The following is a 15,529-nucleotide window of genomic DNA, read 5'->3' as shown; positions in this document are numbered from 1 at the left end:
CCAGGCAGAATACCTACGAGCATCTAAATGACACTCTATTCTTAGGCACTGCAATCTTTCCTCAGAGCTACAAACTGTCAAGTGAAGCTGTTGTGAAGCACATCTCCAAAAATGCTAATTTTTTGTCTGTAACAATGTGGCTTTCTTTGGTGTATAGTCTAACTGACACAAAACAATTCAGTGTTACACAGATCGTACTTTGTTGGCCATTTCTCCTGCTACTGCTAAACAATACAGCACTGCACACTGAAGCCAGTAAAAAGTGTACATGGGTATTTGTAAACATCAGGCCCTCACTGTGAGGCTTCTTGACTCCCAACATTGAAAATCACAGTGAGATTTCCCTCCTTCTTGCCCAGCATAATTTTAGGGTACTGCTCTGCTCCGTGTCTCCACAGGCTCCACTCATGTCAGTGGTAATACTAGTTTCACTTTTACCACAGTGAACATTTGTAATGTGTAAAGGAATAAACTCATAGCAGTGAAAGTATTCCTCTGATGCATATCACCACTAAGTGGTGGAAAAGCACTTGTATGTGTCATTATTATTAGTGCTATAGGCAATTATGTCAGCCAGTTTTATCTGAGGAATGGAACACCCATCCTTCAGGTTGAAGTCAGCAGGTGGTGTAGAAGTGCAGGAGTCTGACTAGAGGAAAGCAAATTAGGGAGGACTCTGTAGGGTTTACTATGTTGTAACACTTGATGGGATAGATCTTGGCTTTATTAAAGCCAACTGCTGATTTCAGTGGGTTAGTGTTTTAAAGCATGATGTTGGCAAAATATTAGTAGGAAACACAAGATAGAAGTACGTTACATATAAAATGGAAAGTATGTGATATATAAAATGAAAAATAAGTATGTGGCTCTATTAACATAGAATGCCTCATTTTTTTTCCACTGTATTTTTGTATGTATATGTGCACCTGAGGGTATGGATTACTCACATATGTAATAATTCCTCACAGAGTAGAATTGTGTGCACCAGTGCATGTGTCTTGATATGCTTGTACATTTTCATTCTGCAACTATCTATTGATTACTGCAATTACAGCAATATTATTACAGATATATAGCCAACTGTTAACAGTGCCGCAGGTTTATTTGAAATGAGCATGGGAAGAATTTCAAACTGTTAATGAAAATTGCCTTTTTACTACTGGCTGTATTCCCATGGTAGTCACACAGTTTGGAGACATCACCAGAGCAGTGTTGGTTCTGCTTAATGATGGAGCAAACCCAATTTATCGGGGGGGTCCTTTTCCAAATAACTTGGACTCATGAAAAAGAAAAGCAAATGGCTGACATGTCTTGAGCCTGGAAAATGCCTTAAATTGACAATTTTCACATATTAGTCCTTTTGCAACAAAAGAGAACTGTAAGCCATGAAATGATTTCAGCAAGAAGATATTATATAGCTCCATCCATGGCTGCTTAAGCATCCATGAACCATTCCATTATAAGATCACCAGGTGGCTATTGCCTTTCTCTCCCTTTCAGGCTTTACCAATATTCCCACTCCCATCTGTGATAAACTTAATAGGACCATTCAGCAATGGAGAAAAACACGAGAGGTATTCATCATAGCTGAAGGCTTTCTCAGACAATTATTCCTTAGACGTTTGAGTAAACAAAAAACTACTTCTGAGATTAAAAAGAACAGAACATGCTGCAGGTTCTGAGGCCATTTCTTGGTGTAGCTTTTGGAATCAGTGGTAAATATTTATCCTCCCCTGGGAATGCTCTGAGTAGCTACTCACTGAACTACTGCTTTTGATATGTTCGTCATCACTCTTTTCCAAATGTTTTCTTCCTCTACTAAGAGTGCTCATTAGAAGTAATTGTATGTGTGGATATGAACTGTAGTTGTTGTCACCTGTCTATTATAGATGACATATATATAATTTTTGCAGTATATAAATGTTTAAAAGCATGAATTTGTGGAGGAATTTAGGACAGTTGATTGCTTATATACATGAGGTTTACACGTATTCATAAGTAACTGTAAACTTGCTTATATCTGTAAGTGGTGATGCTCTGAAACAAGAAGGGCAAAGTCTCTCAATTATATTGGTCTCCAAATAAGGTTTTTTTACCTGTGCTTCACATCTTTTCATCTGTTTGCATTCTTTATACTCAGAATGACCGGTAATGATGCTAAAGTACCAACATCTCAGGTAATCACACACATTTCAACCCATTACAACATGTTTTTCTCTCTACATGATATGATTCTTATGTAAATTCTTTCTGAGTCAATTCAACTAATTACTACAAGTAAGGAATGAAAATACAAAGAGGACGAGCAGGTTCTTTCTTGTCTAACACATATGCGTCTTTTTAAAAATCGGGGTGTGGGGGGGGTTTGTTTTGTTAATTTATGTCTAAAGAAAGAGAAATAGAAAGTGGACTTCTGCTCCCCATCTTTTTTCAGTCACTTTTATGTCCTTATTCTACATTTTGGTTACAGAAAGATGAAATGTGTACTTCAGCTTGCTGTCTCCTGCCGTTGTCCTTATGTCCTTAATCTATGTTTTAAGTGGTTCCAGAATTGTTGCTTTTGAAGTCATTTTCACTTGCAGACTCTTCCTCCACACAGCAGGAAATACCGTCTTTCTTTGAAAATATATACCAGCCACTGAATCCTAACGTACTCATTGTAGACAACAGGAAATAGAGACAGCTTTAGCAAAATACTTGTCTTTCTAGTGAGTTATACCTCATTGAATTCAGTGTCACAGCTCCTCAAAGCAGAGTTCCCCAGCCAGGGGCTCAGTCACTGTTGATACACATTGATTATGATAGACACTTAGAAAAGACAAACTATGCACATTTACAGCTTTTGAGACAGTAAAGGAAGACACAGTCAAGCATGAAAATGTTCTGTGGATTGAATTTCATGCCATTAATTTGCGTTTCCCTTCACCTAGGGGGTCAGATTATCTAATGAGATCATCTTGTCAGAGTAATTTAGGGTGGAAGGGAAGTTCTGAAGTTATTTCTTGTGGCCCTGATTCATTAAAAAATGTGCTGAATACAAGTGCAATGTGTTGTCACGAGCTGAGCATGTTACTCGTGATTCAAGTACTGTAACTGTTCTATGACAGGTGGAAGGAAGGAGTGTTAGAGACATTTAACTCACTTGTCTGCAGCCTCAGGGAACTCTGACATCTCTTTCCTTGCAGAAGAGATATATAGGTTTATAGAGAACCTTTAGAGTCACGATACCTTTCTGGACCTACCACCTAATAAGGTTTCTTTGTTCCACCTAGTTTCAAACACATCTGAAATGAAGAGACTGTGACATCTTTAACCATCACAAAGTTCTGCCTTTTCTGACAGTAAACTCACCATTTCCATAAGCTCTGAAGAAAGATTCAGCCTCCAGCTTGAAGCAAAATGTTTCTTACTGCCTTTTTTGGAGTGTTTCTCCTTATGGCAGAACATTCTCATACTGCATGTTTATCTGTTAGCCAGAATACCCCTTGTAGAGTTTGCGGGTGGCAGTCGTTTATTCTAACAAGATTTTAATTTTTTTTCAAAATTATGAGGAACAGAAAGTGAATTCGTGTCGTCATAATAAGCTTGATAGAGTGGGGCCTGTGTGTCTGACCAAGTCAGCGTGGCCTTCATACAGACACAAAGCTCTGGGTACTGGCTTTATAACTTCAATCCATCTGTATAATCGTGTCACTAACTGTACTGCGAACAAAGCAATTCCAGACACACCTAATTTTGTTCAGGTGCTCCATTTTTTTCTTACTTTTTAAAGGAGATGCTCACTTTTGAGAGATGGTAGAATTATATTTACCAATTGAGTCTTCATCTGCTACATAGAAGTAATTATTTAGCACTTTCCTTTTCACAAGTCTGCAAGTTAACAGGGTAGATTCACTGCAAAGTGTGGATTAGTCATCTAAGAATCCAAATAAGTTTCTGCATCTGTATCTGTTAATATGTTCTACATTCCCCTTTTCTGCCTGCAGAGTTTAATTTATGAGGTTTCAGAATTCCCACTAGCAGTGTATTTGAAAATCATACAAGCAGGGAAGAAAATGGAACGATCTGTTGCTAATGTGGGTGGGGGACAGTAATTAAGATTTATCTCAATATATAGACTGTAAACAGAGACAAGATCATTGATTAAAAAGGCATTGCATTTGCAGAACACTGAGTTCCCATTTTGAAAAGACACTCAGATCTTTGTAATAAATTACATGACTCACAAAACCTACAGGGAAGATTGAGCCTTTCCCATCCCAGCTGGCTTTGCTTTCTGTCCTTCTGGCCCCAGGAACCTGCCATTGCTTTTGTAGCAGTGGGCCAGACCCAAGAAGAAAGGGTGAGAGCACCCAGCTTGGTCTGATGGTCTTTACCTGTGTACTAATGATGGTCAAAGCTCCTACTGTGGGAGATGAAAAATGAGTCTGTTTCCTTACATTCCTGTTTCCAAACTTTCTCCATTTACCTTCTTTAAAACTCCTGGAGAACCCCAGACATCATGTTGATCAAACTCTTCAAAGAAATACTGTGCATGCTGGGGACAGAACAGTGCCAACATCCACCTTCGGGTCTTTCCATGGATGATGTTTTATCTGTGTTTGACTTCTGGATTGTTTGTTCTTTAGGGAAGGTATTGTCCTTAATTTTTTGTGCCATGTCCCTTGTTGGCTGTTTAACAAAGATTTAATAAAAAGAAGATATCTCATAGGGCTGTCGTGTGTCGAAGAGAATTAGCTTCCAAAAGAAACAGGGATCTTTTGTGCTGCTATCCTGGTCAAAAACAGGCTGCAGAATTGGCCACTTACATTGAGTGGATCTGTTTCTTATGGGGATTTTGAATGGCCTGATTTTTCACCACTATTAATCTGCTCATTTCTTTCAGTTTTCCATCATGCTATGGATCTAGGGGTCATAGAGTCACTTAGATTTCGCATGAATCCATGTTTGAGCACTGATGGATGCTATAAAGTAAGAGTTGATTTTACTGCTTATCAGCATCACACCATTTCTTTTGCAGTGTGACATTACTCACAAAGTAAAAGTCCTCATGTTTATACGAAGATGAGCAAAGCAGTACAGGATTTACAGGTGGTGGGCTGATAGCATTGCAATCAAGTGAAGGAAAAGAACAAGCCAAAATCCTACTAACAAAATTTGTCCTCCCCTACTGTCTGCCATGAGGTCAGTTTGCCTCAGGGAAGTCCTCTACTGTGGTGTAAACTTTCATCTGTAGGAACCTTCCTGTTTTTCTGCAGTGTGTGCTAAGAATTTAGAAACAATGTCAGCTGCTTTCTCTCCTCCCCTCCCTTTTTTTTGTGTGTGTATACTGCCTGTGAATGTGGAGTGTCAGAGAATCCATTTGGCAGAAAGCTCAACGTGTAATTTATTTTTAATCATGGAATTATGTAGGTAAACAGAATCTGCTGCCTAACAATGTCAGTTTGTTAATCAGCTGTAATCTTAGCAGTATTAATAACCCAAATCTGCAACCATCATGTCACCAGACTCACAAATCAGCATAACAATTGTCTGCAGTGCAGAACAATTCTGTGCATCTCTCTAACTAGGATGCCCTGGAAACTTGTAATGCATAACTTACTGCTCATCAGTAGAATATTTATACTGTTTGCAACTGGCATGTGTGGAGTTTACTTTATATTTCCCACATCTCCATCTTCTTTTCTGTCTGTGTTGCCAGGGTGTCTCTTCTCATCAAGGGTGATGGGCTGAACAACAGTTGGAAGCACAGGACAGCTCCTGGAGCTCTCCTGCAAAGGCATTGTCTTCACTCATTGAAGTGCTGTCAACAGCATGCAAGGGCTTGTTTCTTTTGTCCTTTTTCCATAAGGCAACTACTCTCTTGATTTTAAGGTGGGCAGTGCCTTGACTATCTCTTTTCTACAAAGATTTTAAATAAACTTTCCTTATAAAGTAAAACATAGTTATCTTTTCTGTCTCATTCCTTCAGGTCTAAGTGTGGGTTTGTTACTCGTGAGGTGTTGTGTTTGTGTGAAGGAGAAATCTTAATGCTATGATTAACATCATTCTATGAGATCCCACTTAGAGAATTTTCTGCCTGCAAACAGGACTATTCTCATGACCTCAGGCTCCCATGGATTTCTCTTGATAACACCATCTAATCGGATTTAGAGTTTAATTAAACAGCTGTCACTTTGCTTCCACATTCTGCCGCAATTTAATGTTGAATTAGTTCCTAAATTAGTCATGGCTGAATGCTTGCCTTCTTACAATTGAGAGGTTGGATGAACACGAGGTTTGCTCTTCAGCTAAATTCAAGCAACTATTGCTCAGATTCTGTGTTCTTGCTCCCACTGACATTGGTGGAAGTTCCCTGACTGCAGCAGTGGTGGGATAAGCAGTCAGATTCCTGCAGAGTCAGCCATAGCTCTCTCTCATTTCAAATGGCCAGACGTGAGCACATGATTCTTCTGAGCTCTGGCTGGAATGCATTTATTTTATGAATGTTATTTTCCCTTTCTAGAAATGCATTGATGTTTTTGAATACCAATTCAGCTGAATTTTCTGTGAAGCAGCACAATGAGTGCAGCTGTGGAAGGAGATGTTTAGACCAACATTACTGCTAGTGGATTTTGATCCAATGAACTCTGATGTAACCAAGACCAGAGCACGAGCACTATTTTTGGTACTTCAAGTTATGACATCACGGTTAGCCAAAATTCCACCTGGCTATAAGCAGGAAAGCTCTGATCCTTCCTGTCAGTTGGTGATATTTGCCTCAAATACCATGTACTGATCTCACTGAACACTGGCTTTAGTGTAATGTAATGTAATGTGGAGTCTGACTCCTGCCTGCCTCCAATCTCACCATTTTTCTTTGAGATGGACATTAATTCATTTCTGATTCACACAGATGTAAAATCAGGGTTTGTAACTGTGGTAGCTTGCTACAGTCATGCATGGAGGAGTTCCAAACAATTAGACTGATGTAACCTACCAGTTTTAGCTTGTGGGCTTCTTGATTAAATCTTTTTTATTATCTCTCTTGTCTGTGGTGCACATTCAGAGTGCTCAGTGTTACAGAGCAGACAGACAGACCACTCTATTTAAGCTCCTTTTATTTTTATGAATTTCAATTCAGCTTTTAGGGAGTCTTGGACTATGGACCCTTCCTTATGTTATTTAGTTTTCTGCCTAACAGCTCTTGTGTGGGTGCAGATGCAGACATTGGGTCAATTCTGAGTTACATTAAAGCCTTAGGCTGTACTGGAGCAATACAAAGGAAACGCAGAGGAGGCAGAAGTTGTACCACAAGGCTCTTCCGTATAGCGGGATTTAGGATACATGTTACTCTATTTTAGTTCTAAACAAAAAGACAGAAGAATGAAGACTCAGTTCCTTGATCTTGCTTATTTAAAGATCACAGATGAATAGCAGAGGGCACTTACAGACCAAATTAGGCAAAGGGCAAATTTGAAAATTACTTTTACCATGCTATATAGTATATTAATTATTTATATTTCAGTATTCCAAATCTGTGTAATAGCAATGAGTTGTGACTATTATTAGTGGAGATTAAATACAAAAAGCTGAAGTGAGGTGGCTACCAATTGCTTTGTAATGCTGAGACTCTCTAATGCTTGCAGTGGTACTAGTTATGAAGGTATTGGGTAACGTTTCCAGTATATTTTCCTTCCTTTGTGCACATCATGCGTCTGACATTCCTGAATGTGATTGGCCCTTTATCACAACAAACCACCTTTTACAGATTTTTGGTGCAGATGCAGCTCTGAAGTCATTAATCAAAATAAATTCATTCACATGCTCACGACTTCCTTTAGTGAAACCATTAGCAAAGGGCAGAAGAGGGAGGTTTTCTAATTGCTGATAATGTGCTAGCAGTCAAATTTCCTGTCTTCTCTATAGAAAGGTCTTGAGAAATTTCAAAAGGTTTTTCAAACCTTTGTAGCAATGGCTTTATATCAAACCCACTTAGAATTGAGATACACCAATAATGACTTATTGGAAAGAGAGAAACAGAAGTGACAGATTATTACTTGGCAATTGGTACATCAGTTCTGCGCTAAATAGTGCAGAAAGCAGGAAATCACTCACATTTGCCTATCAGGCCTTTTCATTTTAAAGGTATAGGTCATTTTCTTTTGTCTGGTGAGGAAGGATCATATTATTTGGGATAGATGAAGCAGAATAGGCTTATTTAGGATATAAGATATATAGGTGATTGTGTTACCACTCAGTTCTGAAAATTGGAGAATCATAACAAAGAGAGGTGGAGGAAACCACAAGAGGTCACCTGCTGCCTTTCTTCTTCTGCCTGACTCAAAGAACCAATGTTATTTCTGGAAGATATGTAGTATGAGCTTTCTTCAGAATTCTTTGATGATAGATGATGTCTTTTATTCTGTCCCAGACAATCTATTCCAAAAATTCTCTATCATTATTTGTATGGTAAAGACTGCCTTAATGTCAAACAAATCTTCCTTGTTACAGCTTAAGCCCATTATTCAGGCCCTGTCTGTGAACGTAGAAAATAGTTTATTCTTTCTTGTTTTCGGAAGACTTTTGTGTATATGGAGATAGTAATCTTTCTTCAGCTGAGAAAGTCGTTACTGAAGATTTCTCAAAACCAGACACAGTCATTTAGTTTAGTCATTTAAACCATGCTAGTGCTTAGCTGAGGAGTACTTCACATCCTACAGGTGATATTCCTCTTACGAAGTTTTTTGTGGGAGGTTTTTGTTTTTTAAACCGAAGCAGCATGCAATTACCAACTTGTGGCACAGGCAGAGCTAGCTGGAAGAAGTTCCCGTGACTCCTAGGCACTCTGTTGCCAGTTAAAGCCAGATAATGAATTCACTCTGCTGCTTGTAGCGCAGGAGTTTCATCTCACTGCACAAACACATTTTGTTTTTCATCTTCGTCATGGCAGTGATATGGGGTTTGTTTCTGTTTGTTTTGTGTGCCTGCTTTTCTTACTTTTGTGTAAAACTTCATGAATTATCATTAAATATAAACACGGATGGATCCCCAAGCCAAAGAGCATGTTTTATATGCTAAGTGCTTCTATTTATGGCATTGCTCTTCTTCTGAACCTGTCCCTTTAAATTAGATTTTTCTACTGGTAACTCATATCAGTTGCTGAAGACAAAGTGGATATGAGTAGAATCGTTTCAAAGCAGAGCTGAGATAGCCTGAAAAGATGTCCTGTCATTTCCACAAACGCTCCTGCTGCTCCTTCACCCTGCAGCCCTTAGTTCACACTGTTTAACACTCTGAGTCACAAGAAATAAGGCGCTAAGGGATGGAGGCAAAAGATTAATTTCAAAGGACATGCAGCATTTGCAGTAGCCAAATATACAGCAAAAAATTTTGTTGAACCTGATTTTGGTGAAGCTATGAAGCTTATTGCATGCTTGTTGCTTCGGAAGTCTGCTGATAGAAGAGCAGCTTTGAAAGTCAGAGGGTTCTAAGAGTGGCCTTAGACTTTCCAACAATTGTATTTATAAGTCTGGCTCTAATTTATTGTGTTGAGTCGTTCTGTTTATGTAAATGACTTTCCTAGAACAGTCAACATCCCCTTTTTAATAGATTTTCTTTTTTATATTTGGTGGGATTTCTTATGTGAGCAGTAGAAGAACCTGAGAAATAGAAGTTGCAAGATGAAAAGAAAGTCTGACCTAGATTTCAAGCTCACTAAAACCTGAATTAAAGCCAATGTCAATAGTATCAGTGCCCCATTTTCCTGCTGTTGACATCAACAGTGGCAGTGCTGTTGATTTTGGTGCTGAGAATTTTGATGAATATTTTATTCATTTTATGGAGTTGGAATAAAAAAAAATTGGGGAAAACTTTGAAGTTCTTCCTGCTTGAGAATCTTGGGACTACAATGATGCTGGAACAGTTCTGCAGTTAGAGGAGTTAGCTTGATGGTGCATTGAAAGGCCTTTATATGCCATGACCCAAGTGCAAACTTCAGATTTCCATGTTATTTTCCCTGCAGTTAATAGCATTTGTAACTCCTTCTGGATTCCTTATATTGCTTCATTGGCCATATCAACGGAAATTAAATCACCTTGAAACAGTTCCAGATGCAAAGTTCACAGAAAGGCCTTGTCTTTGCAACAGGCTTTGATTTTGAGAGTAATATTTCTACTTTCAATATTCTTGCAACCTGTTCCAAATATTCACAATCAAGCCTAGTTTTATAATAATCCCAAATGAAAGTCGTGGAAGACAAATATTGGGAAAAGCCCCACATTCTTAAATGTAGAAGCTACCTGTGATGTGTGCCTGCTTGGACCGAACTGAGCTGCAATCATTTTGCTTGCTATTTAACAGTGTACAATGCAGGTGACTGTGTTTATTGAGCAGGTAAAATATAAAAGGGCTTTTACTGCATTTTACCAAGATGTGCCTAATAAAAGATGTGTTTAGGTCATTAGCTCCTGAGAACTAATGCATCCCTCTTGAGTACAAGTCCTGTTGAAGAGCTGATGCTTGCTCTTTGGGAATGTTTTTAGCCATCTCTTAACAGTGCTGTGCTTTGTTTTGCATACAGGATACAGAAATTGTGAACACCGCAATTCTCACAGGAAAAACTGTGGCAGTGCCCATCAAAGTGGTCTCCATTGAGGAGAACAGTGCTGTGACAGACATCTCCGAATCAGTTGAGTGCAAATCCTCTGATGAAGACGTCATCAAAGTAAGCTCATGCCCCCATTGGCTTCTGAAATTTCACATTTTTTTAATATAATAACAACCTGGGAAAAACACTAAATCTGCTCCTGCAAATTAATTGTTCCTTTGTTTCAAAAGCACAAAGGCGAGGATTTTTAAGAAAAGAGAGATTTAGGTGCATTAGTACAGCTACCATACTGAGTTTCAATAAAGTTTCAGTGTTTAATTTTTGTGTTCTAGTTTTAAAATAATTTTGTCATGTTACCTTGGGTCCTCTGTGCAGAGTTCATTCACTGCAAAAACAGCTCTGCTATTAGTTCTGCCTCTCCAGATGTTTCTTATTGCCTTGCCAGCTGTGATTATCACCTCCACAGCTGCATCAGTGGAATGGATTGGATGTGTGTTCCCCAGCAACTGCAATACAAAGTTATCCTGGTGGAGTGCAAGTTCTGCTGAATTCTGTGGTGAATTAAGGAGTTGATTCTGCACAGAAGTGGCTACAAAGCACTTGTATGACCCAATACATCAATATAGCACTAGCAGCTTAATGTCACAAAGAAACAAACACGAGTAGCACAGTAGTGTCTTATGGCAGCACAGCTATCTCTACTGTGACTGTAGTCAAAGCTCTGAAGGAAATTTAAGGGTGTGCAGAGTCAGCACAAAGACAATGCTGTGCATGAATCCTGTTGTAGCTTTGCAAAATGAGGTTTTCATAATGCATGTTCTTTGAGCAAAGGTGATCTTAGCCTGCATCCATAAGCTCTTTGGATGAGGAATTTATTGTTTATGTGACTTTACATCAAACAGCACAATGGGCTTTGTGAGGATAATCTTTAGGTGTCTTTAAAAGGCTATCAGCTCTCTTGGATGGATAGTACACAAATAGTACTGCCACATCATTGTGCCTGAGCTGAGGATCAGGTTGGATATCAGGAAAAGGTCCTTCATCAGATGGTAGTGGACATGGAACAGGCTCCATAGGGCAGTGGTCACATCACAGAGCTGCTGGAGTTCAAGGAGTGTCTGGACAACATTCTCAGACATATGGTCTGATTTTTGGGTAGTCGTGTGTGGTAGCAGGAGTTGGACTTGATGATCCTCATGGGTCTTTTCCAACTTAAGATATTCTGTGGTTCTATGAAAAACAGTCATTCTTAGAACTAATGAAGCTGTTACACTGAGAAGACTTTTACAGAGATAGCTTTCTTCTTCCAGTGAATCTGTCACAGCCAAGCAAATCTCTCCACTTTGCTGGAGCTTGATATATTCCCATATATTAAATGCTTAACAGAGCTTTTTCCTGAAAGAATTCCTATTAACATTTTCCTAACTACACCTAATTACCCATCTAATCACAAAATTGTAGCCGGAATTTAATTTAAGTATCATTCTGATTGTAACGTCATTGAGAAACACATGGGAACTATGACTGAGAAACTTAACATACAGGATAGCATTCAAAAATTAAATAAACTAAATGCAGAAAGACCTACTGTGATGTAGAGTAGCTCTCTTTGCTTAAAGAGCTTACAGAATTTCACCAAATAACTCCAACCTCACAGGAATTTCTTCTTCCTAAGAGTGAAAATGACCACGGTTAAAATCTTCTTGGGGACTTGATATACATCATCAGATAATGCATAGAAAGTGGCAGCACAATGATTTCCGAAATAAAAATTCATCTGCAAAAATACATTTTGAGTTTTATAGCTTTGGAGCATATTGATCAAGGAGAAATGGAATTCCAAAACCTTACACAGAGGAGAGTGTTCTTCTTGTAGTAATTGTAGTACTTCCTGGTGTACTGCAGTTCTCCAACCATTTGCTTGGAAAGAATGTGGTTTTTTAGCACTATATCCTTTGATTAGCACTTGGGATCCTGCTGTGCTCTTCTTTTCTGCAGAAATAATTTATCTCCACTAAAAGGATTTCTTAAAATGGAGTCTGTTTGCACTATTGGAACATTTCTAAGTGGTGTCTAGAAGACTTCCTATCTAACCACTCTGAAGTTAAAGTGAAACAAATAACTGGAGGCTAACACACAGTGATTATTGGAATTGACTAGAGAAAATTTTCAGGTGTAATTTCCTCTTCAGAAATGTTCTGAAATTGCTCAGATGAATAGGGAAAATATCTTCTGTATATTTAGAAATATAAGTGGAACCCCTGGAGGAATGCATCTGTGAATGCAAACTTATATCAATCATACAGCAAGTTAAAAAGTAGAGTTCAATGACACGCTTTAAGCAAAAAATTTTATCATCTCATCATAAAGGAATAGATTTTTGTCTTTTAAATCTAGAATGTTCTAGCTTCCAGAATATCTATTTACATGAGGAAATGAAGTTTGGATTTTGGGTTAAACTAAAATGTCTTTATGTATTCTGTGTTTAAAAAATATTCAGAAAGCTTCACATGGAGCACAAAAGCATTCCATCCTTAATTCCTTTTGAAATTCTCCATGAAGCTTTAATCATAGAATCATAGAATCACAGAATCATAGAACAGCCTGAGTTGAAAAGGACCAGAATGATCATCTAGTTTCAAACCCCTGCTATGTGCAGGGTCACCAGCCACCAGACCAGGCTGCCCAGAGCCACATCCAGCCTGGCCTTGAATGTCTCCACGGATGGGGCATCCACGGCCTCCTTGGGCAGAATTTATACTAAATTCTGTAAATTTATCATTTTCCTCTGTAAAATGCTCTTTTGGACATCCTGTTGGGAGTTACCATTCTTTTAAAAAATAAAGTCTAGAACTAATAAATGATACCTCTTCGTACAAGATCATGAAATCCTCAACAAAGGTGTTCATGTGTCTACAGTTCATATTCCCAAGCATCCTCGTCATAGCAGAATCATGTGTCAAACAGATAAGTGCCAATTTGTATGGGTCATACAAACAACCTAGAGGTAATGATTTTGCCCTGCAACTTGGCCATCAGATAAAAGCTTATTTGTATTAATTTTTATGGTGCCTTCAGTTTGGCTTCTGTTACATTATTCTCAGTAACAGAACCCAGTGGAGATTGAAAGATAAGATATATCTGCAAGTTACAGGTAATAGTTTCCCCAGCAATCCCCCTGCTTTGTCTCGAGGCAGCTCAATGTATTGTCTGCATCCTGTCTTAATCTGCTTACTATTACTCCTTTTACTTTTATTTAATACCTCTTGCTCTCAGCTCAGAGCAGCACTCTTCTTTACTTCCAAATTTACTGTTGATTTCCTGACCTTTAAAAGTCTTTGAGTGCTCTAGACCTTCACACAGGGGTCCAACCTTTTAAAAGAGGACAAAAAAATTTATTATGGTACTAAAAATTAAGCAACAGCCAAATTCTGCTTTGCTAAGATGGAAATTACTGGTAGGATCCATGTATCTGGATTCATTAACAGTGATTGCTGTTGCATACGTAGGCTCCTTTTCATCCCCTAGAAATTAAAGTAGAATGTGGCTGCTTTTGCCAGAGCTTTTGTGTGGTTTGCTTGAGGGCAAACACTGCTGCAGGTTCTCAGGTCACCTGGCTGCTGGAACAGATGCAGTTTCATGCTGTGAAGAAGAGCAGAATTTCAGGAGACTTGCATTACCCTGTGACATTTGCAGACTGAAAACCCTTGATGCTTACAAGCTTGTGGATGTGGGTTTGTGGTTGTTTTTTTCCATGAAAATGATCTGAGTTCAAAATCTTTTGTGCCGTGTGTATGTCAGGAGTCATTTCTGGGCTAGCTTGTATCCCGCTGCTACATGAACGGATGTTATACACATTATATCAGGTTTTTATTATGTTGCTATTATTTAAAAATGGTAAATTGAGTGTAGTAGCCTAATACTCTGAAGACCTTATTTACTAGTTTCCTTTTGTTCTTAAATGACATTAATAGCTTTAATAATGTCTTAAGATCAAAATGTAGATTCACATAACATTTGCTCAAACATGCAGCTGCTATGGCCATCAGTGAGAAGAGAAACACAAATCTCATCTTTAGGACGTCCCTTGGTAGTCATTAATGCACAGTGGGCTCTTGTTTTTGTTGGGACCGATGAGCAGAGGCAGACATTGACTGCAGGTAAAGGCCATTGGAAGAATGTTAGGAATTTCTCTTACAAGCCCAAATCCAGGACAGCGTGTCACAGCTGTCCCTCTCTTATCACAGTAAGTTGAAACAAAATCCCAGATCAAAGCAATGCTGAACTGCTGGGGGCTGAAGTTTTCACTGAGGGTTTTTGTGGTTGAACTCTAGATTAGTATTTAAAAGACTGGAAGCAATGCTGGTTGCAAAGCTTTCAAAGCAATAGTGATAGGACTCGCAGACAACTGCCCAGGTTGTGGATATTGTTTAAAGGCTCAATGCAGTATTAATTTACACACATGAGTAACTTTGCTGTGAATACTGCTAGCATCAGGGAACCTACTCATATGAAATCGTCATTTAGGGCTCATAAATGTTTCATAGACTTTGCCATTTGTGGTGGAAACGCTTTATATGACGGAATTAATTCTTACAAAAAGACACAGCTTAAGTTCAAATGTCTGCTGTTTATTTGTGTTCTAGTCAGTTTAAAAGCCACTCTGGATGCTTTATGACACCTGATGGAGGAAAATCTTGGTTTGCCAGTAAGGAAGCTGACAGATGGACATGGTTCCTAATAGATAAATAATAGATAAATAGTTGTGTGCTAATTGTACTAACTTAATTTTTAAACTTTATGTCTGGCACCATATCACACACAAAACCTGTTTCCTAGAGAAGTCATCAGCATTTGTTAAGAAGATATATATTTAGCAGTATCTTTAGGTATTTTTATTAGAAGTTGTGTTGTGTGTATCTGTCAGTAAACTGAACGCAG

General features: G+C 38.5%; 1 protein-coding gene across 4 annotated transcripts in view; it reads left to right on the top strand.

Annotated features, from left to right (window-relative positions):
* The window catches only part of TMEM132C (transmembrane protein 132C), a 180,353-nt gene that overhangs the window by 141,239 nt on the left and 23,585 nt on the right, over positions 1–15,529 (top strand). For all 4 annotated transcript variants that reach the window (XM_025155712.3, XM_040648345.1, XM_040648344.1 and 1 more), the window contains one exon: positions 10,562–10,705. In XM_025155712.3, the coding sequence (XP_025011480.2) occupies positions 10,562–10,705 (144 nt within the window). The remainder of the gene's footprint in view (positions 1–10,561; positions 10,706–15,529) is intronic.

The sequence above is a fragment of the Gallus gallus genome, chromosome 15, assembly GCF_016699485.2.
Source record: "Gallus gallus isolate bGalGal1 chromosome 15, bGalGal1.mat.broiler.GRCg7b, whole genome shotgun sequence".
NCBI classification, from domain to species: domain Eukaryota; kingdom Metazoa; phylum Chordata; class Aves; order Galliformes; family Phasianidae; genus Gallus; species Gallus gallus.
Note: the sequence above shows the minus strand (reverse complement) of the source record. Positions and strands in the feature narration are given on the sequence as shown.